The sequence below is a fragment of the Tinamus guttatus genome, unplaced genomic scaffold (assembly GCF_059628265.1).
Source record: "Tinamus guttatus ecotype Peru unplaced genomic scaffold, ASM5962826v1 Tinamus_guttatus_pri_ptg000330l, whole genome shotgun sequence".
Lineage (NCBI taxonomy): Eukaryota > Metazoa > Chordata > Aves > Tinamiformes > Tinamidae > Tinamus > Tinamus guttatus.
In genome coordinates this window covers 711,778-732,769 of record NW_028288864.1, presented here as the reverse complement: position 1 = coordinate 732,769, position 20,992 = coordinate 711,778, and the positions used below count along the sequence as shown (strand labels likewise).

The following is a 20,992-nucleotide window of genomic DNA, read 5'->3' as shown; positions in this document are numbered from 1 at the left end:
ACTGCTAATGCAGAGAGAAACCGTATCAGGTCTCTCTTTCTCAGAGAGAAAATGCAGACAGAATGAATCTGTTGAAGCAGCAGTTGTAATCGAGTTTCTTCCTGCTGATTCATTCAAACTCAGACGCATTTCCTTATCGATATAACAGAGAGGTATAGTACTGAAGACTGAAGATTTCCCAATATTAAGATAAAGTAATTCTTTTTGTAAACTGCTTCTTTGATTTGGAGAGTTGTTCAACAATGAATGTATGCATGTAAAGCAAGTTGCTGCCTTGCAATGACCTGGGACACTTTCATAGATTTGTTTCAGGTTTAAGTTGTCTTTCTCCATATTCTTACAGGAAAGAAGCACAGCTTTGCTGTTTCACAACAGGCCAAGTCTGAAGAATGTGATTGACTTCAGGTGAACATAGATCACAAGCAAGATACCAAGCCACAAGTCAGTGGATCTCAATATGGACCTAAAAAGAAAGAATATAGAAAGTTAACATACTAATTTCCTGCCCTCGCCCCCTCCCCTTTTTTAAGCTCATCTCAAAGAGCTCATCATCTATATTTCAATTCCTTTTGCAACCAGTACATGGAAAAAATTAAGTGATTAACCTATCTCTAGAAAGCAACATGAGTGCAAGCAGACAGATCCTCCTACAGGCTGCCTGAGCACATCCAAAGAAGAGAGGTACACTCAAAAACTTTCTTCTGCAGTTTCAATTTAGTCTGTTATGAACTCTGCTTTGGTAAGAAAAGTGAGTCAGCAAATCGGCAGCTAGAATGCTACACTGCACAACAGGACAGTTTTCTTTAACCCACTTTTAGTAAACAGATCTAACATGAAAGACAAATGTTAAAATTGTTTTTGCATGAACAAAAATACATGCTGAAATCAGTCAGACAGAGCACCAGAAGCCAAGTGCGCTTTGTTCAGAGTTTCCCAAAGAACCGGTCAGACTGGCTGCACCAGCCTAATCAGAGGGCATTTACACTGCAGTCTAACAACAAACCAATATTGTTACAGGAGAATTAACATGTGCTAACAGATAACAAGCAAAGAGAAAGCCTTTTTAGCCACCAAGATTATGATGCTGCATGGATAGTTCTTGGCAGCATGGCTTAATTTTAAACTGAGGAGCTGTAGGATGAACTGGTCTCAAGCAAGAGGGATGCGCCACATTTTAACTGCTTCCCATTTCACCTTATCTTGCATTAAGTCACAACCTGCAACCAGGCTTGACCTTTAACACTCAGCCACAAGCCAGATGCCAAAACTTTCATTAAAGCTGTGTTCCCAGCCAAAGGAAAGCAGCACTCTTTGGTAAGAGCCGGGGCTGTGCTGACCTGTAGCCTGCTTGTGCTGCAAAGCTTCCATTTCATCATTGCCAGCAGATCGCCAGCCCTGCGCAGGGCATTTTGGTCTGAGCTGCTTAAGGCAGCTCTCCGTTTGCACACATATGCTCAACATGGAAGAGATGCAAATTAAATTTGAGCTGTCATTTCCATGCAATGCCATCACTCTCTGAAAATACCTCTACACTCCCTGCGCTATAATTGCTCCCAACTTGCAAATAAATAAAAACACACGAATTAAAGCAATGAATTATATTTTTAGCTCAGCAGAACGCCTGAAGAAGGCAGTATCAAGCCACGCACACCAAGTGAACTCGAAGATAAGGACATGCTTCGCAACAAGGCTGAAGCCACGGGGAGCTGCGCCCGCCGCCGAGAGCCGCCCCGAGCAGGGGCGGGCGGGCAGGGCCGTTACCGGGCGGAGCCGCCCGCGGCCGCCGCCCCGGGGGGCTCAGTCAGGCCCCGCCGCCAACCCACCTGCAGCCGCACGTTGAGCATCATAGAGGCGACGATGTAGAGGTAGGGGAAGTTGATGCGAAGCTTCCAGGCCAGGTCGAAGAAGATGAGCAGGGTCCGGGTCAGCCCCTTGCAGAAGACCCCGTAGGACCTGGCAGCGGCAGACTGGGAGAGCCTGGCAGCCAGGGCGGACAGAGCCGCCGCCATAAACCCGCGCCCGCCGCCGCGGCCCCGGCCCGGCCGCCCCCGCCCGCCGGTGGGTGTCGCCGGCGGGGAGGAGGAGCCGCCGCCGCCTCGGAGCGCCGCCGCTGTGACGCCGCCGCGCCGGAACGGCCCGCGGGCCTCCCCGCGCTGCGCATGCCCGGGCGGGGCCCGCGGCGGGGCGGGCCCAGCGCGCCAAGGGCGCCCGCCCTGAGGCGGCGCCGCGCAGCTCGCGGCGCTCTGCCTCGCGCCCGTCGTGTTCAGCCCTCGGCCACGGTTCTCCTCGCGGGCGTCGCAAGCGCGTGGCGAGGCCGAGGAGAGCGGCCGCGGCTCTTTATAAAACCTGTCTCCGGCTGGGGAGGAGGCGCGCGAGGGCTTGGCCCAGGTGCGCCCTCGGAAGCACCTCGTTAAAGCTCGTGTGGGCCGTCCATGTTGATAACGACTGCAGAAGCGTTGTTGTTCCTGGTTTGCCAGCCTCTCCCAGGCAGACCCCACCAGCCCCTATGAGTCTTCTGTAAGAGGATGATCAGAACCCTGTTCATCTTTGATGTAATCTTTATGTTTAGGAAGAGGATAATAAATCTAACATTTGTGAAGTATTAATCTCAGAAATAACCACTTGACAGCTTATCTTGCAGCAGCATGCATAAATTTTTTTAGTGTACTATTTCAGACAAGTTCTATATTCTACTTATTCTAAATCAAGCTTTTTTATTATTCTGTTTTCTCTTAAGTTCTTCAGAATTTCTACAAGCAATCTGAAGGAGGAATAGATTCATGAAGTATTTATTCATGTGACTATGTTGAAAAATTATTGGCAGTAAAACCAGTAATACTGAATGGACTTCTGTAATGGTTAAACGGTTAAATGGTAAATGGTTTTAAAAAATGGTTAACATGGTTTCCCTGAGCATTTTGAAGCCCACTTCTGTGAAATGCTGGATTTCAAGAAAGGTAGAAGCAGAGGGGAATCTGTTCCTCACATATCTCTGTGCTTCAGCAATCTGTCGCCTCAGGATATGATGATATGCTTGCAGTTGGCAAAAGGTTTATTCCCTTATTTCTGTTGTGAGTTACAGCGATAGAAAAGGGAAGTGGCACAGAGGAGTGTCAGTTCCTTGTTTAGAAATATATCATAATATCCCTGTTCCAAAAGGCTTTTTATGATTATTAGATAGTCCACTGCCTTCAATGACAGCTCTCAGAGTAGTATCCACACTCTCTTTTAGATACTGCTTGCTGAACCTGAGGGCAGATCCAAGTGAATGCTAAGTTTTATGTGTTTTTATAACTGAAATTATTCACAAAAGAGATGTTTATCACAGCTACCTAAATAAAGTACTTGTATCTTTTGTGTATGGATGTATACCAGCTAAACCATCTATGCTAATATCATGCAAATGTGATGCATTACAATGCTTCATTGTTAATTTAGCATTTTATTGACATCCTCCTTTAATCTCTTTTCTCTAATGCAGCAAATGCTGACATTTAAAAGTTGCAGTTCCTTTTTTACTGCTGGCTTTGGTTCCTCTGGAGCAGACTGTGTACTATATTTGAACAGTCACATACCACATGCTAGGACAGGTCTTTTTTTCAACATTCCGGAAACTAATCATGCCAAAAAATATTTGCCTGGAATATTTAAAATCATAGACTGCTCTTTGTAGATTATGATATTTTCTAGCACAGTTTCTGTTGTCACTGTATCTCCCCAACATAGCAAAGATGCTCTGAATTTCCTCTAAAATGAGAGTGTCACTTTGCCAACTGGCATCTATGAAGGAATTTCTGGTGCCCAGTGCTGTGCTTATATGTCCCTCTCCATCCATCACTATAGCCCCACGGCTACCCTGGTAATGGGCCTTTTGCCGGCAACTCAAATGAGCATAAACTCAAAGCATTTGGAAATCCTGTTCAAGAGAAAAGAATTTAAAGAGTTAATAGTTTATAATATGAATATTTCTAAGGGGGTTTTATATTTTTTCTGCTTCTATTACAAATATCTGAAGATGCAAGAATGCATAGGCTAAAAGCTTTATTCCACTCTCCTACACTTAGTGATTCACCTGTGGTTCCTCCGTTTCTTCAGCCTGACCCTTAATTTCAAACTAGCTTGAAACTATGGCTTTCTTTGAACTACAGTTACAGCTTTTTGCCCCAGAACAGTTTTTACACCATCAACAAAGACGGGCTCTTGCTTTTGGCTTAGATACTGTGAAACGTTGTTTGCTGGAAGCAACTGAAGAGAGCTGCTGCCAGCAGGAAGTGCCAACTAAGGGGAAGAGAACAGATCTCTGAATCACGTTTAGGTGTTCTGCCTTTTTGCACTCATGTGTTTCTCCATATGTGCAATACACATACCTCTTTGGATCTCAATTTTTCAGTGATTTGTGTGGCTTTATTAATTAAAATGAAAATACACATAAGTTGTTTGGGATGAGAGATGCTATAAAAATAAAAATTATTGTCTCCGTAATGCTGATAGTCTATGTCTTGGTGACTAAAACTTTCCAGTATTGCATCAGCGTGATTATCCTGCCACTCCCCATCCTCAAAGGATCATAATCCTCCCTCGGTGCCAGCACATGCACAACGTGCACACACAGGCAGTAGCTGAAACTATATTAAATAATGTTTTCCTCTCAATGTCTATGCCAATTCAATGTCAGTTCATCCCAAAAGAATCAGAGAAGGAGCACAGAAAATAACATATATAAAAATACTTGTTTGTCTCATGACAGGATCGCAAGAACAATTTGTGCCAGCACTATTTTTTTTTCCTCTATTACTGCTTTTTTTTTTCTATTACAGTATTTTTATGCTACTGAAGTCATTTTGTATTAAGAAATGACAGGCCATTTCTGTAACCACAGCAAAAAAATATAATAAATTTACCTTTTAACAAAAGGCAAAAACAAAACCAAAGTTGAATGTAACAAAAATATGTTCTGGGCATTATTTTTTATGATGTATAAACCACTGAAGAATACTGCACATTTTAAGATTGTAAATTTTGTTGTGCCTCTTTTTCACGTTAAAAATAATGTATTTTTATATATATGTATTATATATATAATCCATCTGATGACATTGCATAATGTAAGAACCAGCAAAGGAGTAGGGAGCTAGTGGGAAAGCTGGAAGTAGTTTTATATGTGCCTTGACTATGTGTTGTGTGTCTCCCTGGGCCCATGACATAAATCAGACGGGCTCTGTGTCTGCTCTGCTCCTATGCGGTATCAGGAGCTCAAGTGCTTCAGCAGCCCTGAGCAGCACAAGCGCTGCGAGATGCCCGCGCCTCCCTGCCGGGAGCAGCTGCCGGGTCATCGCTAGCGGCTGAGTCCTGGTTTCAAGGATATTTAGCTCAAATGACAATGGACATTTCAACTTTCATCTGTATGAGGGGATATGGACATGCAAGTAGGGAAAAAAAAATGGAAGTGGATAACTGAAAGATTAGTTATCGCTTGGCGGGGAGGTGGCATGCACATGGGCCATTTCCTCACACTTTCTCTGAGAAATGGGTGGCAACAGAGATGAAGGGAATAGTGGTCATGTGCATCCCTCCGAACAGAAGCCTGTCTGTGAGCAGAATTACCACAAGAACTAATGGATGGGCTTAAATTCCCCCTGGATCTCTGAATCTGCTTTGCTTGACTTTCACATTCCTCTGTTCACCTGTGTGTTCCAGGACAGGACGGAACTCCTTGTTTATATGCTGGAGCACCCGCCCCGCGAGCCCTCGCAGCCCGTCTTGCGCAGCGTGCACACGCTGCTCTGGTGAGGACTCGCCAGCGGTGCTCCCCACGGCACCCACACTGCCAGGAGCTTTGGGCAGGGATAACCACCATGCACGGGTGGCACTAGGATGGCACAGGGCTATGTCGGGACTGGATGGCGGGACCTATGGGGCCGACGGGCTCTGCCCTGCTGGGACAGCGCCAGCCCACGGCCCGGGTGGGCTGGCCCAGGGGGCGCCCACCACGACAAGGCCGCTCTCTTGCAGCCTGCACCTGCGACGCCTCTTGGCTGCGCTCGGCAGGACCAACGCATGGCGCCACATGTCTGATTAACTCCCACGAAGGACGGTCCTGGGAGACCTCGCGCTCCCGTAGGGCAGCGGGAGGCGCCGGCGGCGCCTGCCGCTCCTCACTGGGTCAGTAGCACAGGCATGGCGGCCGCGCCCGAGCGGCGCCCCGCGCCGCCGAAGCTCCCCGCGGCGAGGCGGAAACACCCGAACACTGCCGAAGAGCCCCGAAGCCGCTCCTGAGCCGAGCGTTGCCGAGCGGCTCCGAAGCCTCGCAAGCACGCGGCGGAGAGACCCGAGCGGCTCCGAAGCGGCGCCAGCGCCCTGCCGGAAAGGAACGAGGTGTCTCGGCGCGCGGGCAGGGCCCTGCCGAGCGGTGCCGAAGGCGGGTCCTGGCGCGGCCCGGCCGGATGCGAGTTCCGCTTCCTGTTTCCCTGCAGTCCTCCCTCTCCCCGCCTTGGGTGGTGGCCGCTGCCTCGTCGCCGCTGCCGGGCACAGGGCGGAGGCGGCCGCGAGCCCGTGCGGACCCCGCCGCCCGCTCCCTCCCGTGCCCAGCAGCCCCCGCGGCGGCGGCGCAGCCCCGATGCAGGCCATCAAGTGTGTCGTGGTGGGCGACGGGTGAGTGCGAGGCGCCGCGCGGCGCCAGGGCCTGTGGCGGCGAGGGGAGCGGCAAGGGGGCGGCCCGGGCCCCGCTCTGTCGGCGGCCTCGTTGCGGGACCGCCCCGGGCCGTGTGGGCGCCCGCGCCGCGGGGGGCGGTGGCGGCTTCCTGCCTGCGGCGGAGGCGGGCGGTAACGGAGCCCCCGGGGAGGGGGCGGGCGGCGGGAGCGGGAGGATCCGCGGGGGCTGCAGCGCTGGCTTCACACCGCGCCCCGGGGCGGGAGCCGCTTCCCCGGCGGCCGCTGCCCCTTCCCGGGGCACCCGGGCGTTAAAAGCTCGTTCTGCAGCTCTAATACTGTTTTGCAACGCCGTTACCGAGAGACGCAGTGGGTGAAGTTCTTCTCACTGCCGGTTTTAGCTGTTTTTTTGTGGCGTGCGATTCTTGTAATAAGTCAGAGTGGAATGAGCTAAACTCCAAGCAGATCACAGATGTCGTGAGCAGCCTGGGGTCTTGCTCACGTACCCCGAGGTCTGTGAGGTTCCTGTCTGCAGGCAGCTGATAAGGCAATTGCAGTGCAGATAACTGACCTGTCTTGCAGCATTCTGAATGTGGTGTTGCTTATAACCGAAGGAACTCGAGAAAACTTTTTACAATCAGATTAAGTCGAAGTTTAGCTGCCAGATTCCAACATAAAGAATGCTGAAGTTGTGCTGGAGAAAGAGCTTGTGTGTTTTCTGCATCTGAATCCTCCCTACCAAGCTTTTCCCGGAGACTCAGAGGCTTTCTTTTGCTTGCTGCATGGTAGAGCTCAGGGGAGCATCATAGGCCTGCTGGAAAACAAGACTTGTCTTATGCAGCTTGATTTTTTTTTTTCCCCCCCCGTGGTAGAAACAAAAATCCCAGTGTAATCTGAGCATAATCGGTATCACAGCAAACTTGTGTAGATGACAGAGAAGTGTAAGAGCAGCTACGTAGTCTTCCCGCTGCCTGTGTAGCTGCACATGGTGGCTTAATCTTGAAGCTCTACATTTTTAAATTACTTTGAGGTGGATCCCTAAACCAAAGATGGGTTACGATGGCTGAAAGATAAGTTTACTCATCCAAAAAAGAATCATTTTGCCTTTTCTTGCTGTGTAAGATGCTGAGCAGTGAGGAGATGAAAGTGATATCCTGACAAATGATGATTTCTTGTACTTCTATAATTCACTAGTACTAGATATAGCATCTGTGGGTTGTTCTTTAGGTTTATGCTGACTTTAAAAAATAAGTATTTTTTTTCTTTTACATCATTTTAAAAAATCAAATGAACAATTGTGTGTGAATCCTGCTTGAGTGGGGAAAGGTTTGTCTACTTTTAGTTTCGAAAACTTGGGGTAGACAGACTACATGATGTACAGTAGTTTTTCTTCATCATTTGCTTTGTAAACACCCTCCCAGTTCCAAACTTACTTATTGCTCTAGGTTTTGGTAGTGGAAATGGTTTCATTCTACCTCAGTTCTGTGCATGCATGTGAATAAAATGCAGTATTTTTTTTTCCTCCTTTCTTGGTTAGAAATAGATTTCTTTCAAAATTCTACTGAGATATTATTGCTTATTTTTGGTAGCTTTTTATGGTCCTCCATTGAGCTTTCTATACTTAATCTTTTGTTTCCACTTGTTGCTGCTTCAGAGGTTGAAGCTTTACAGGTGTTATAGAAAATGTGTAATGTTTGGCCTTAGATAAGCTAGATCTTTAATGTTTCTGTAAAACAATACAAGTTAAAGATTGCTTACATAATCTAAAACTTGAGTATAGGAGCAGAATAAACAAGGCTATAGAGGTACCTGTGTGATGTCTTTTTTTTTTTTTTTTGAAGTTGTAAATAGATAGGCTGTTTCTGGTAAGTATCTCGTGTTTGCTTTTAGGGCTTTGACCAGTATCAGTTTAGACATGCAATTTTGCTGGAAGAGGATGGCATTTGTGCTAGTCGTGCTGTCATATTTCACCTCTTCGCTGTGAGGATTGCTTGAGAAGAAACAGTTGGCTGCTGTTGCTTTTACTTCTTGATACTGAGAAGTAAGATTGTGCAGGACATGTGGATAGCCCTCCACTCTGCTTGAATTCTCTCCAGTATGAGAATTGGTCTTGGTTGAGACCCATTGAAAACCCACAGGGGAAGTTTATTTTTAGAATGCAGGCAAAAGCTGCTAACTTTAAAAAAGCAGCTGTTTAGTTGCATGGAGTCTCAAGTGACGCCTTGCAGTGTCAGGGGAGGTCTTGTATGTTGCAGAAACGATAACTAGATGCTGCAGAAATTGTCCTTGTTTAGAATATTACTTAGTTTATGGTCTTGTCTGTTAAAATTGTGCCATATTTGCTTTGAGAGCCCCTCAAGGAGGTGGGGGGAATAACTGGCTTTCCGTTGAGCATAGCACAGTATTTGTGTAGGATGCCAAACACTTGAGATCTCTCTGGTGTGATCTGTAGAGAGTGCAGCGACTTGAAATTTGGAAACACCTCTTATTATGCTTTCTAAGAGAGAAAACATAGTATTTTAGCTACTGAATGGTGGTTTTGGGAGAAGAGTGTCACGGTGAGTAACGTAGCTTGTCCAGAAGGCTGGTTTGTAACTAAAACCACCGCAGCAAAAACGCTTGGCTCTTGAGCTGGTGAGTGTAGTAGTCTCATCCACTGTTTAAAGTGTGAGTGAAGAACTGGGCTGCACATGGTGTTTGCTGGGGAGGTAACTTGTGTGGCTCAAAGAAATAAATGACACAAAAACATCAAAGCTTTCTGTGAGGGCCACCACCTGTTGCAGATATCAACATTTAAAGAATTTAAAAAGCAAGTACATCTGCTGGCTTCCTTTAGTGGGGCTGCAAATTCTCACAAGTGGTTTTCAGCTGTGGAGTAGCAGGAGCCTCTCAACCATCTGTGCACCTTAGAGCCTTTATGGTGGCAGAAACACTGGCACAGATCCTCTGAGAGCATCTTTACTGCTTGTCCCTTAACGCTGCCCCTGCAGCTCTAAGAGTGGGAAACTTCGTAAAACTTCCTAGTGTAAATAAGGCCAGGAAAGAGATGACATGTTTTGTTCAGGAGTTAATACATTTGTGGTTATATAAGTAGATTGATTCCTGGATGGTACCAGGAAACAATGAGAGACTCGCTGTGTTTTTTAAATAAGATTTTCACTTATTGTTAAGTAGTTAAAGCACTGCAGATTTCTGTAGGCCATATTTTAATTACAGTCAAATGTTGCTAGTTTCATTTGATGTAATAGTGGGTGGACAGAGCTATGATTAAGTAGTTGCTAGAAATGTTGTTATGACTAATGCTGGGTTGGTGATATTTTAGTTTTTCCATCTCCAGCCTTTATATACAGGGATTTCTTCTCTCTCAAACAATGAGAATCCTCAGGGAGTTGCTTTACAACAGAAGCTGGATGCCATAAATGTAATAAAGCACTTGGAGATCTGCTCTTTAAAGGTAGGCGTTGGTGTTCGTTCTTGAGCCTGGTGACCGTGCAGAGCTGATTCACAGGGCTGTGAGCCAAGAGGCGAGGAGAGCAGGAAGCCCAGGCTGGAGGAGGCCGGGGCAGGGCTCCTGGGCGTGTGTTTTCTTGCTCTAATGGCTCTGCCTGGGCTGTGCTGCGGGCATCTGGACACTTGGGATGAATCTTTCCACCCCCTCCTTTCTGGGCTGTTTTGGTTAACCAGAGCAGACTCACAGGTTTCAGTGCAAGGTGAGCAAGGGAGCCAGAGAACTTCTTGAGCCAGTGTAAAGTTTAACACAGATTTATTAGAGGCTTAAGTTATTTGTAAGGAACTCAAGTGGCTCCAACCAAGCAGATTCTGGAGTGTGAGAGCTTGGAGCTTCCAGAGGGCTCCTGAGGAATCAGGGCTTTGCTGCTCTTGCTGCTCGGACACTTTTTACTTGGGACAGTTTTTAGTTTGTTCCTCTCTTAGGTAGACTGTGTAGCTGCTTTGGGATGTCACAGTGCAACAACACCCTCAAATTGATCTAACTAATGACATGGGCCAGGGAGCTGAGCTGACAAGTTAACTTTATTAGAGCAGGAGGGGTGTGAATAGTTTTAACTCCTTTTACTGTCTTGTGGAGTCACCTGGGTGCTAGCCCAAGAGATGAGATAGGACCTCCTTCTCTGACAGATGTTAAATCACTTTTTTGTTTTTTCCCCCTCCCATAGAGGAGGAGAGGAATGGTAAATTCCTATTCTGCATCTCCATACAAGTATATCCCAAGCCTGTCACTGCGGCAAAATGTTTAGTGACTGTACTGAAGTACAGAATTGAATGCCTTTGTAACTTGGCACAAAAGAGTACAGTCTGAAAGGCAAAATCTCAGACTGCAAGTGACTGGTATCTTATTTCTTTAGAAGCAGATGTGCCAAGTAGTGAGGAAGAGTGTATGGTACAATCTGAGAGAGTTGCAGCAGGTGAGATATTATGCTAGTGCCAAATCAAAGCTACAGAATTAGGGTTTAAAAATGAGGATGTGCGATGAAATCCTGGATGGGTTATTTCACACTCAGGCATCTTTTATTTCATAGTTCAAGCACTCCAGGTAATGTTATCAAATGTTACCACATAATTCCTTTGGCTAATACAGTATTGAACAGCTTCAGGGTTAATGGAAGGACTTCTTCCAGATGGAGTTGCAACACACTAACTTCTGATTGAAACAAACCTGAAAATTTACTCAAACTGTCTTAGTGTGAGTCACTAGGTAAGGCCAGCGTTGACTAAAGCTCACTTCTCTGAGATTTCTTTTTTTAAAGCTGAAGGATCAAAGGATGCTTTTACCATTAAAATTCAGTTCTTGTGTGTTTTTTGTGTGTTTGTTTTTTATATATATTAGCGGTACTTCTAGGTAAAAACTTTTATGAATTTACTTCAGCTTCTGAAAAAGCAAGTTCAGAAGGTTCATGAGTCAAATTAGTGGCAAGTGTATATATGTAAGTACATTAAGGTTGAGAGCTCCTTCTGACTTGTTTTGAACAAACAGTTTTAATAAACATCTGCAAGAAAATACAGTTTGACTTGCACATGAGTTTGAACTGTTTGAGAAGAATAATTGTGGAAAATATAATATGGTCAGGGATTATTTTCTGTGAAGAACTGCCTGAAGTCCCTTCTGGAATCCCTTGTGCTCGTAGAGCCCAGGAACCAGTCTGCAGTGTCAGAAATGCTCTTTGCAGAGTTTGTCTTAAATACAAAATACTCTCAAGCATTCCCACCCTTTAATTAAAACTATAACAGAGAGTCAATTTTTTAATTTAATACTTAATTCTGGGGAGGATGTGGGGAAGAGGGAGAGAGCTGGCTGCCAGTTTGGGAAGAAACCTGGACCTGAGCCTTTCGCTGCCCCCAGTTATCTGGGGTTTTTGAGTTATATCTGTGGGGAGAAGTGTAGAGCTCCAAATCCCTTCTTCAGTATTAGAATATAACTTATCTATAAATTGCTTTGAAATGACTGTTTTGAAGATCACAGCTTGCATTTCTTGCAAGTACCTGGAAGTGATCATATGTTGGAAAAATCATTTTCTAGAAAACATACTCTTAAAAAAATGAAGTTGGGAGGGAAGGATTTGTAAAGGGTCTGTTAGAAACTTGGGGAGGGAATATGGGGGAGTTGCAGCAGTCAGTTGTGACTAGTATTAAGTAACATGACTAGCAGATGTTAGTCTTATCCTATTTTTAACTAAATATTAACAAAATATGGTAATTTACCACTTTTGCATGATTAAGGGATGTTTACAGTAAGTATGTTTTCATTTCCAGTGATCTTAATACAGTTTAGCTCTTCTTGCACACTATTGACTAGTGACATTCTGAATTGTTCCTTAGCTGAGTATAGTAAGTTGTCATTAAAAGGATATTATTTCCAATTATTCAAGGAGAATGGTTTTACATGTTAACTTCCTCTTTTCACAGCGCTGTAGGTAAAACATGCCTGCTCATCAGTTACACAACCAATGCATTCCCTGGAGAATATATACCCACCGTGTAAGTACTTAAATACCTTAAGAACTCACTTATGTCAACTTGTAGGTGCTTGCTGCCTTTCCACGTTCCTTGAATTGGCTGCAAGGACTTCTCGGCTTGGTCTCAAAGGCTTAGCTGAGTATGTAGGTGTCCTTAATGAGAAGCATCTTTGGCTTTTAGTGGTTAGCATGGTCTGACCAGTGTTATTTGTCCATGCTAGATCAGGTTTTGCTTCTGCTCTGTCCATGAGCTCTAGCTGAGTTTATTAGTTGCCATAGTCTTTTAAAATAGCATGTTATTTCTATCTTAAATATAATCTATGATAAGCAGTCCCAAGGCTGAACACCCTGTAAATCACTATATTCAATCAGAAATAGTTTATTTATGCAACTAGAGAACTAAGTGGAGAACTATGTGTGTGATGGTGTGCGGGTTTTCTTTTTCTTTTTTTTTTTTTTAATAAAAACTTCCTTCCACTTTTTCTGGAAGTGGAAAGCTGCCCATCCTGTGCTAGGCCAGCCACAGTTCCGTACTCATCAGCCACAGCTGTAGGGAACTCTTTTATTTTGGTACTTCTGTTTTCTTGCATCTAAGCATTGAAGGGAGGGTTCATCAATGCCAGTATTAATGTATTTCCCTTTTGAGGGCTTGTCCTTTTTGTTTGCTTGCTAGTAAAATACATTTTAAAGAGATTTCAGTTATTCTTTCAAAGCCTTGTCTTAATTCTCCTCTGGGGGATATTTTTGCCTTACTGAGTGCAGAGATAACTTATCTCAACGTATTTTAGCCTTAACAGATCTTTGAAGTTTTTGCGCTCACAGTATCATGAGATAAAAATCATGCTTTTACTGACCCCTTGCTGGTAACTAATGCTCCACAAGAGTCATAGAGGTATGGGATTTTTTTGTTTACCAGACTTAGGTGTGTTGGACTCCTTGGAGCTTGTTCATGAACCTCCGAAATCTCACAAAATGCTGAGGCTGGTTAACCTGCTCACGATGCTCCGATAAGACTGGAAGACATTTGTTAATCTCGTTAAGTATAGCGAAGAGGAGGTTCATTTAACAACATTTCTATCAAAAGAACAATTAAAAAGATGACTTCTGCTCAGGCTGGAACATTATTTTCCTTCTACCTCTCAATCCCAGACTCGGGATATACATAAAAACTGTATATTTTGGGGAGCAGGAGTCCCTTTTCCTCCGTAGCCTTCCCTAGCAGAAATCTGTAGAAAAAGTCCTTGTGCTTCCTCCTTTACTGTGTGCAAATGCAGCTAACTTCATTATCTTTTCAGTTTTGACAACTACTCTGCTAATGTAATGGTTGATGGGAAACCAGTCAACCTGGGCTTGTGGGATACAGCTGGACAAGAGGACTATGACAGACTACGCCCGCTCTCCTATCCGCAAACAGTAAGAACCACAGGGTGAAATTTGAGAAAAGGCACAGCTTTCTGACATACAAGTTGTTATTTTGAACACTGATAAGAATAACACTCTTGCATGTAGATATGGGATAGTAACAGTGACCTTTTGCAAAGTACTTTCTCTATCCCAAATACTGCAGCTGCCATGTACAAATGTTAGAACTTGCATCCGTGTGCGTTTGTGCACCATGACACATGTGGCTTCTGTGGTTGCAGCCTCAGAGTTAACTGCAATACCCAGCTAAAAATAACAAACTTGGTGAATAGTCTCATCAACAAATCCATTTTTTATTTTTAAGGTTAGAGTGTCTGCCAAAGACAGGATTTGTTTTTGTTTTTAGGCTTGTTTGGATGCAACCTGACACTGTCACTGCTAAGCACTTGATTCCAGTTAGTCTCTGGTTTTAGGATGTATTAAATGTGAAAGAGAAAGCTTAAAGGAAAAATATTGGTATTGACAGAGGCTGTGACAGAGCTTTCAAATGTCCTTAAGCCTGTGACTATCTCATTGCTTCAGTTTGTGCTATACAGCTGTACTTTTGGCCCCAGAGTTGCAGCTCTTCAAGTCCTGGCTTCCCTCTAGGAAGGAGAATGCTGAAGAAATTTGCGCTCTTCTTTTCAGTGCAACCTTAACTATAACTTAGTTAATTTTTATAGAGATGACTCTTCCAAAGATACTTTGTCGAGTATTCTTTAGGGCAAAGTTTTTATCTGGCAGAATTGTCCCTTATTTAAAAAAAGGTGAAAACCTGAAGCTTTTGTGACATTGATTACTATTGTAAACTGCCAGCTATATATATTCTCTGCTAATAATGTGAAATGCAGAATTTTTCTAGCTATTCTATAGTATGATTGCTGTCTTGAATTATGTAAATCCATCTAATGTTTTTTTCCTGATTTTTTTTTTTAGTAAGCTGACTTTATTTACTATTAATTAAGTGCTCATTAGCTTTAGCCATGAGAGTTTCTTCTCAGTTACAAGACCAGAAAATTTTACAACTTTGCCAGTTGTAGACAGGGCTTGCAAAATGCCAGGAATAGCTTGCCTGCCTTAAGAAGAGGAACAGCAGCCACCTGTAGCTTTTATCTGTTTAATGTTTCACGGATCTATAGGAAGAATTTAGGTTTGCTTAAAAATTTTATTAAAAAAGGTGTCACAGAGTAGAAAAGGTAAACTGGAAGATGACTCAAGCAAGAGTGGGGGAAAGGAAGTGGAATTGTTAAGGGAGAATGTAGTTTCCCTCCTGACAGAACGTATGTGTCTTTAGTGTGGTAAAATAATGCAACTTTCTAACATATTGGAAAAGCATTCCAGCTCTAGCTAAACATACTGTTTGGAAAATCTTCCTGTGCAAGCATAGGTAACTAAAGGATTTCCGACTCCAAATTTTTTTTTTTTTTTTTTTTAATTAAAGATGAGGGCGCTCCATATCTTCTCTCAAATGTATTTGAAGGCACCCAGGTTTTCAGAAAGCCCTGGGGCAGGGAGGAAGCTGGAGCAGGAAGACGGGTAACCCCGTGTCCGAGGACACGCAAGGGCTGCTCCTGGCGCGGGGTGGCTCCCGCGGGGCGCCCCGGCGGTGCCAGCAGCGCGCCCAGCCCTGGGGACGTCCGAGCCTTTCTGCAGGCAGGTGGCCGGTTGCCCTGGGGCTCAGGGCAGTGTCTGCTCGGAAGAAGGGCCGTGTTGTGAATACTCGTGATTGAGAGAACGCTTCCCCTTAAGACTGTCCTAGTAGTAACTTTGTCTCATGCTGTTATTAGGTTGGAGGAACCAATGGTAAGAATATATCTTCCAGTCTGACAGATCAACCTATTGCCGTATGTAAAGCTTTCAATAAACTTCAGTTCCAAGTTCTGTTGTCTTGTCTTGCTGATGATAGTGATAAATTGGCCCCTATTTTTTAAACAACTTTTCTTGGAACTATTTAATTATGTTTGAGAAGTCTATTACTGCATCTCTATAAACGAGTTGCTTTAAAACCAAGACTTTTCTTGCATTAAAAAAATAACCTTTCTTCCTATTTACTGACTAAGATTGATAGTGTGCAAGGCACCTGAAATCTTTAAATAATTGCTCACAGTCGCACCAAATCTTTGATCTCTGGAGTTAGCAAAGGAGAGAATCTCTGTAATATGCAGAATTTAAATCACCACTGGCCTGCAGAATTGGAAAAGAGAAGTAGTGGCCATAGTATCACAGTATTTGATACTGTTTATCTTTCTTCTTCTGGGATGCTGCTATGGAGACTTGTTGGGGTGATGCATGAACAAATGGGTTGCAAGTGCTTAGCAGTGCAGATGTCAGATGCTGACCTAACCAAATGCCTTGAAATGCAGCACAATCAACTAACACTCTGAAATGCCTGATTCTTTGACACTCGTTACTGGAATAGGTACGGACAAAGAGGTAGGTTGGGGAAAGCTGGGGGGGCAGAGACATTTATTAAGTTCTGGGTAGTACGGCAGGGCTACAGCTGAGCAGGTGTAGAAAATTCATCTTGTGGTCGTGTGACCTTGAAGCCTAGAATCATTCAGAATACGAAACGTTTTCTGAAATGCGTTTTCACAGCAGTTACTGTAAACAAAAGTGATTTTGCCTCATCTCTCATTTATAATCTTCCTTTCCCTTTCGATTGGAAGGCAAGAGGTACCAGATCCCTAACGGTGCCTGCCCTTTTGACGCAGGGAGCTGGATGCCGACGCGTTTGGCTGCTGGTGGCTGCGCCCTGGGCAGGCTGCCCCGCGCGGGGACGCGGCCGCGGACCAGGGCAGCCCCGTCCAGGCGGCCTCATCTGAGCAGGGCCGGGAGGTCCCCGCCAGCCCCAGCGCTTCGAGATCCTCTTCTCTTTGTAGCCTCCTGTAATTTAGGGAGGGAGGGACCCAGGGAGATGCTTGAAGTTTTTAATACTGTTCTCAGTCCTAATTTGGTTATAGAGAAATTCTGAAATCTCTTTAAACAGACATTCAGTAGCAGTAAAATTAATGAGTGGAAATTGGCTTGCAGGAAGTAACACAGAAGTATTGCTGAAAAGGAAGAACATTTTACGTAGTAATTTGTTGTCTTTTTCTGTACTGCATACTCTTCCTTTGCAATTTAAGGTGACTTTAGGAATAGCATAATCTTATTTCAGAAGCTGGTGTAGCGGTTACACTTTGTATTCTCCTTTGCTAATGTTACGTGTTTTAAGACTTCAGTCACTCGGAGGTCTGCAAAGAACATGCACGCCTGGTTCAGCAGCTGGTCTAGTGACTCACCATTGCCTGGAGTCTTTGCGAGAACAGGAACGGGGTTATTTTCATGTTTTGGAGGATTTTTTTTCTTAATGTCAGTGAGACATTAAAAAAAAAAGTGTGTGTATATATACACACAAACATTCAGGGGAAGAAAGCAACCAGTACAACTACACTAGTGTTTATTTGGTGGTCCCTGCAATAGCTGATTATGAACGTGATTGTGACCTACTCCCCCTCTCTTCCCGCCTTTGCTCGTAGCTGCTTGGAAGGGATTTCCCGCGGGGGAACCCGCTGCGGCCGCCGCGTGCGCGGGGTCGTGCGGGCGGCCCGGCCTCCCGTCAGCGCCGCGCGGGGCGGCACCGGCGCAGCCGCGGGGCCCGGCGCTGCGTCCCGGCAGCTCTGCTGGGCTGACTCCCAACCCTTGTTTTGCAGGACGTGTTCCTAATCTGCTTTTCCCTCGTGAGTCCTGCCTCCTTTGAAAATGTCCGTGCTAAGGTAAGTAGCATCCTTTTATTTTGAAGTGCTTATTTTACAGTGACTTCAGGAAAATCTGGGTGATTTCTGGCAGTGGGAATTGTGGTCTAAGAAGGTAGAAATTCATCTGCCAAAATTTAAGTCTAGAAATTTCTGAAAGTTCAGGGAACCTACAGCACCTGGAAGTACAAATCGCTCCTTGATTCAATGATAGGACAAACGCAATTAAAAATCATTGGCTCCTATGGCCACAATCAGGAAATCTTGTAACTTTTCTCAGTGCTCTTCTGTAAATTACATGTAAGGCTCATGCTGAGGCCCCCCGTGTCTGGACTCAGCAGCATTTGGGTACCTGGCTGCTGCTGTTGCCCTCTGGTGCCCATGGGCACCCCAGGGCGCTGGAGGCTTCCAGCACCAAAGAGGGGAGCAGGTCAGGGGTATTCAGGTTTCAAAACAAGCGCAGCCTTTGATAAGGTGAACTCGTGTAGCAGGCGGAAATATCGATGCCTCCCAACCCGCAGTGCAGCTCTGCGCCCTTGCTGAGCGCAGCCCCGGCGGGGCCCGCGCTGCCGCTGTGCGGGGTGGGTACGCGGCGCCGCTCGGCCGGCTGCTCAGCGCCTTCTCTCCCGCAGTGGTATCCCGAGGTGCGGCACCACTGCCCCAACACCCCCATCATCCTCGTGGGCACCAAGCTCGATCTCCGAGATGATAAAGACACGATTGAAAAACTGAAGGAGAAGAAGCTGACTCCCATCACCTACCCCCAAGGCCTCGCCATGGCGAAAGAGATTGGTATGGCTGGAACCGCGTTGCTGTTGGCTTGATCTAAATTGCATCTGTGGAAGATGTTGCAGCTTAATTACAACAGATGCCTGGTTTTTGCTCGGGAGTTGGCTAAAAGTGGTGCTCTCTAACTGCAGGAAACAGCTGTGTCATTGCAGGCTCTTTTGCTCTCCCCAGGTGCAGTGAAATACCTCGAATGCTCAGCACTTACGCAGCGAGGCCTCAAGACAGTGTTTGACGAAGCCATTCGAGCAGTTCTGTGCCCCCCTCCTGTAAAGAAGAGGAAGAGAAAATGCCTGCTGCTGTAATGCCCCCCGTGACCCCTGTGCTCTGCTCGAACAAGGGAGCACTCACATCCAATGCCAAGTTTTTCTGTTATAAATTAGTTCTCTTCCATAAATTTTTTGAACCAATCAACAATTTCATGGTTTCATTTGTTTAAAGTATGAAAGTTACTTTTCATTCTACTAAAAGCAGAATCCTAAAAAGACAAACCTATGTAAAGCCTTATTTTTAAAGTCCTATTCTTGCTCAATTAATTAAGTGTTGCCAAACTATCTGCTGAACTAAGTTGCATTGTTGTGCTACGAACACTAAGCACTAAACTGTTTTTTAAAGATTCTTCTTGAAGATGACTCTAATTTGTGTTAGGAAATGCAAAAACACTTTCTAGTTTTTCACAGTAAGTAACAGTACAGTATAATTAGCAAAACACTGCAGTCTAATGTGTTTTATCAGATGTTTTCTGCAGCCTGCAGTCATTGCCTAGCGTTGTATATGGAACCTAAATCATTGACAATGACTGACAACCTTGAGTCACAGTGTAAAATGCTTTATCATTGGTAAGGCTTGGTTGCAATCTAGTTATTGTTGCTGTGATTTAAAAATAAATAAATAACTATTCTTACTGAAGTGTATCTGCTCCTTTTGACAGCATTGTATTGTGCAAGTGAAACATTGGGTTGCATCAGATGATAGTGCCAGGCAGTATTTTTGACACTGCACAGATCAGTTTTACACTACACGGTCAAAGTAGTTCAAACTGAATTGACATTTCTTACAGGATAAAAATTGGAGAAGGCTTTCCCAGACCTGCAGTAGTGGAAGAGAGGTTGATGTTCATAAGTAAATTCCTTTGAGTTTCAAGTAGGGCATTCATTTAGTTACAGTTTTGAACCAGACATTCCCACAACCGTTGCCTAGTAATTGCTTTTCTTGTAGAATTTCTTCTTACTAAGCAATATAACTTGTATTTTAAACCATTTCTCATGATAGAATTTTGCTTTTTTGTAGATTAGAATGTACAAGCATATCCTTATTTCGTGTTATTTCTGGCCCAGTAAGTTAAACGCTTTCTGAGGAGCTTTTAGTCTACTAACTAGGTGTAAAAATCATGTGAAGCAGCTTTACAAGTTTTAGGAATCTTTATATTTTAGGCCTCTATAAACTATGAACCGTCTCGATTATCACTATTTGCCAGATATCCCCCCCACTGACATGATTAATGCAGACAAGTGTCTTTGTCACCTCCATGTGCATCCTAGACTGAGTACTGGTAACCTGGGTCTGTGAGGTTCTGTAAACTAGTGCTAATGTTCTGTACATCCTAAACACTGGCAGGAATACAATGTTGAACTACACCCTTTCAACCACTAAAGCAAAACTTTAAAGTTGCAAAATTGTGAAGTTTTTACATTGATCTTTTGCTAATGCAATTAGCAGTATGTTTTGCATGTAAGACTTAATAAATCCTTGAATCAATGCGTGGTAGTGTTTGAGTTTGTGAGCCCGCGCGCCCGTCCCGCTCCGCGGTGCTGCCAAGGCGCGCTGTGTCCGGGCGCTCCCGCGGCGGCGTTTGGTGTCGTCTGCTCCGTGCCGCCGGCCGCGCTGCTACGGGGCTGCCGCTGCTGTCCCACGCGGGCAGCGCAGAGCGCGGCGCCGCGTTGCTGTGTGTGCAAACAGCAGCGCGATAGCGTCGTTTAAAGGGTTGTGAAGTGGGTGTGCCGTGGTGGGGTAGTTTGTACTTAAACTACCTCACAATTAAGTATTTTAAAGCTATGGTGAAAATATTGGTGCTATATATATATGTTTATATGGACACATACATCAAAACTCTGCTGCCTCTGGGGCGGTGGCCCTGACTCACTCCACTGCTACACAGCTCTAACCTGCCACCTTTTCTCTCACAGTAAGACAAGTTGTGAAGACTGCACTTTATTTTGTAGCACAGCATGAACGTTTTCAGTTACTTTCACTCACATTTATTATTTTTAATTTTTTATATGAAAAGAGTTTGAGATTTTAAAATTATTTTTGTTCAGAAGTCATATGCTAGAAGCAAGCAACTACAACCATACACATGATTTTATTTTTGGCAGAATTACAAATTGGTGCTTTCATTGGTCACAGCTAGAACTAATGCTGAGAAACAATGTGCACAGGGCGTGGAAAAAA

General features: G+C 44.7%; 2 protein-coding genes across 2 annotated transcripts; one reads left to right on the top strand and one right to left on the bottom strand.

The window, feature by feature from the left end:
* Nucleotides 1–383: 383 nt before the first annotated feature.
* SMIM10L3 (small integral membrane protein 10 like 3) lies at nt 384–2,040 on the bottom strand. Its single transcript, XM_088529430.1, has 2 exons — nt 1,824–2,040; nt 384–463 (listed from the first exon to the last, which is right to left on the bottom strand). The coding sequence occupies exons 1-2, from the start codon at nt 2,007–2,009 to the stop codon at nt 443–445; spliced, it is 207 nt and encodes a 68-aa protein (XP_088385556.1). The 5' UTR covers nt 2,010–2,040; the 3' UTR covers nt 384–442.
* A 4,440-nt stretch (nt 2,041–6,480) lies between these two features.
* On the top strand, nt 6,481–20,299 carry RAC1 (Rac family small GTPase 1). The gene is made up of 6 exons (XM_088529429.1): nt 6,481–6,651; nt 12,571–12,642; nt 13,916–14,033; nt 17,714–17,776; nt 18,388–18,547; nt 18,716–20,299. Exons 1-6 carry the CDS (start codon nt 6,617–6,619, stop codon nt 18,844–18,846), a joined length of 579 nt encoding a protein of 192 aa, XP_088385555.1. The 5' UTR covers nt 6,481–6,616; the 3' UTR covers nt 18,847–20,299.
* The last annotated feature ends 693 nt before the right edge of the window (nt 20,300–20,992 follow it).

What these genes read in the sequence shown, in the direction of transcription:
- SMIM10L3 (XM_088529430.1), bottom strand. Translation starts at nt 2,009, where the DNA reads ATGGCGGCGGCTCTGTCCGCCCTGGCTGCCAGGCTCTCCCAGTCTGCC. An exon ending in TGCTCAACGTGCGGCTGCAG is followed by an intron (nt 464 to 1,823) that starts GTGGGTTGGCGG and finishes CTTTCTTTTTAG; the next exon opens with GTCCATATTGAGATCCACTG.
- RAC1 (XM_088529429.1), top strand. Translation starts at nt 6,617, where the DNA reads ATGCAGGCCATCAAGTGTGTCGTGGTGGGCGACGG. An exon ending in CGCTCTCCTATCCGCAAACA is followed by an intron (nt 14,034 to 17,713) that starts GTAAGAACCACA and finishes CTTGTTTTGCAG; the next exon opens with GACGTGTTCCTAATCTGCTT. An exon ending in CGCCATGGCGAAAGAGATTG is followed by an intron (nt 18,548 to 18,715) that starts GTATGGCTGGAA and finishes TGCTCTCCCCAG; the next exon opens with GTGCAGTGAAATACCTCGAA.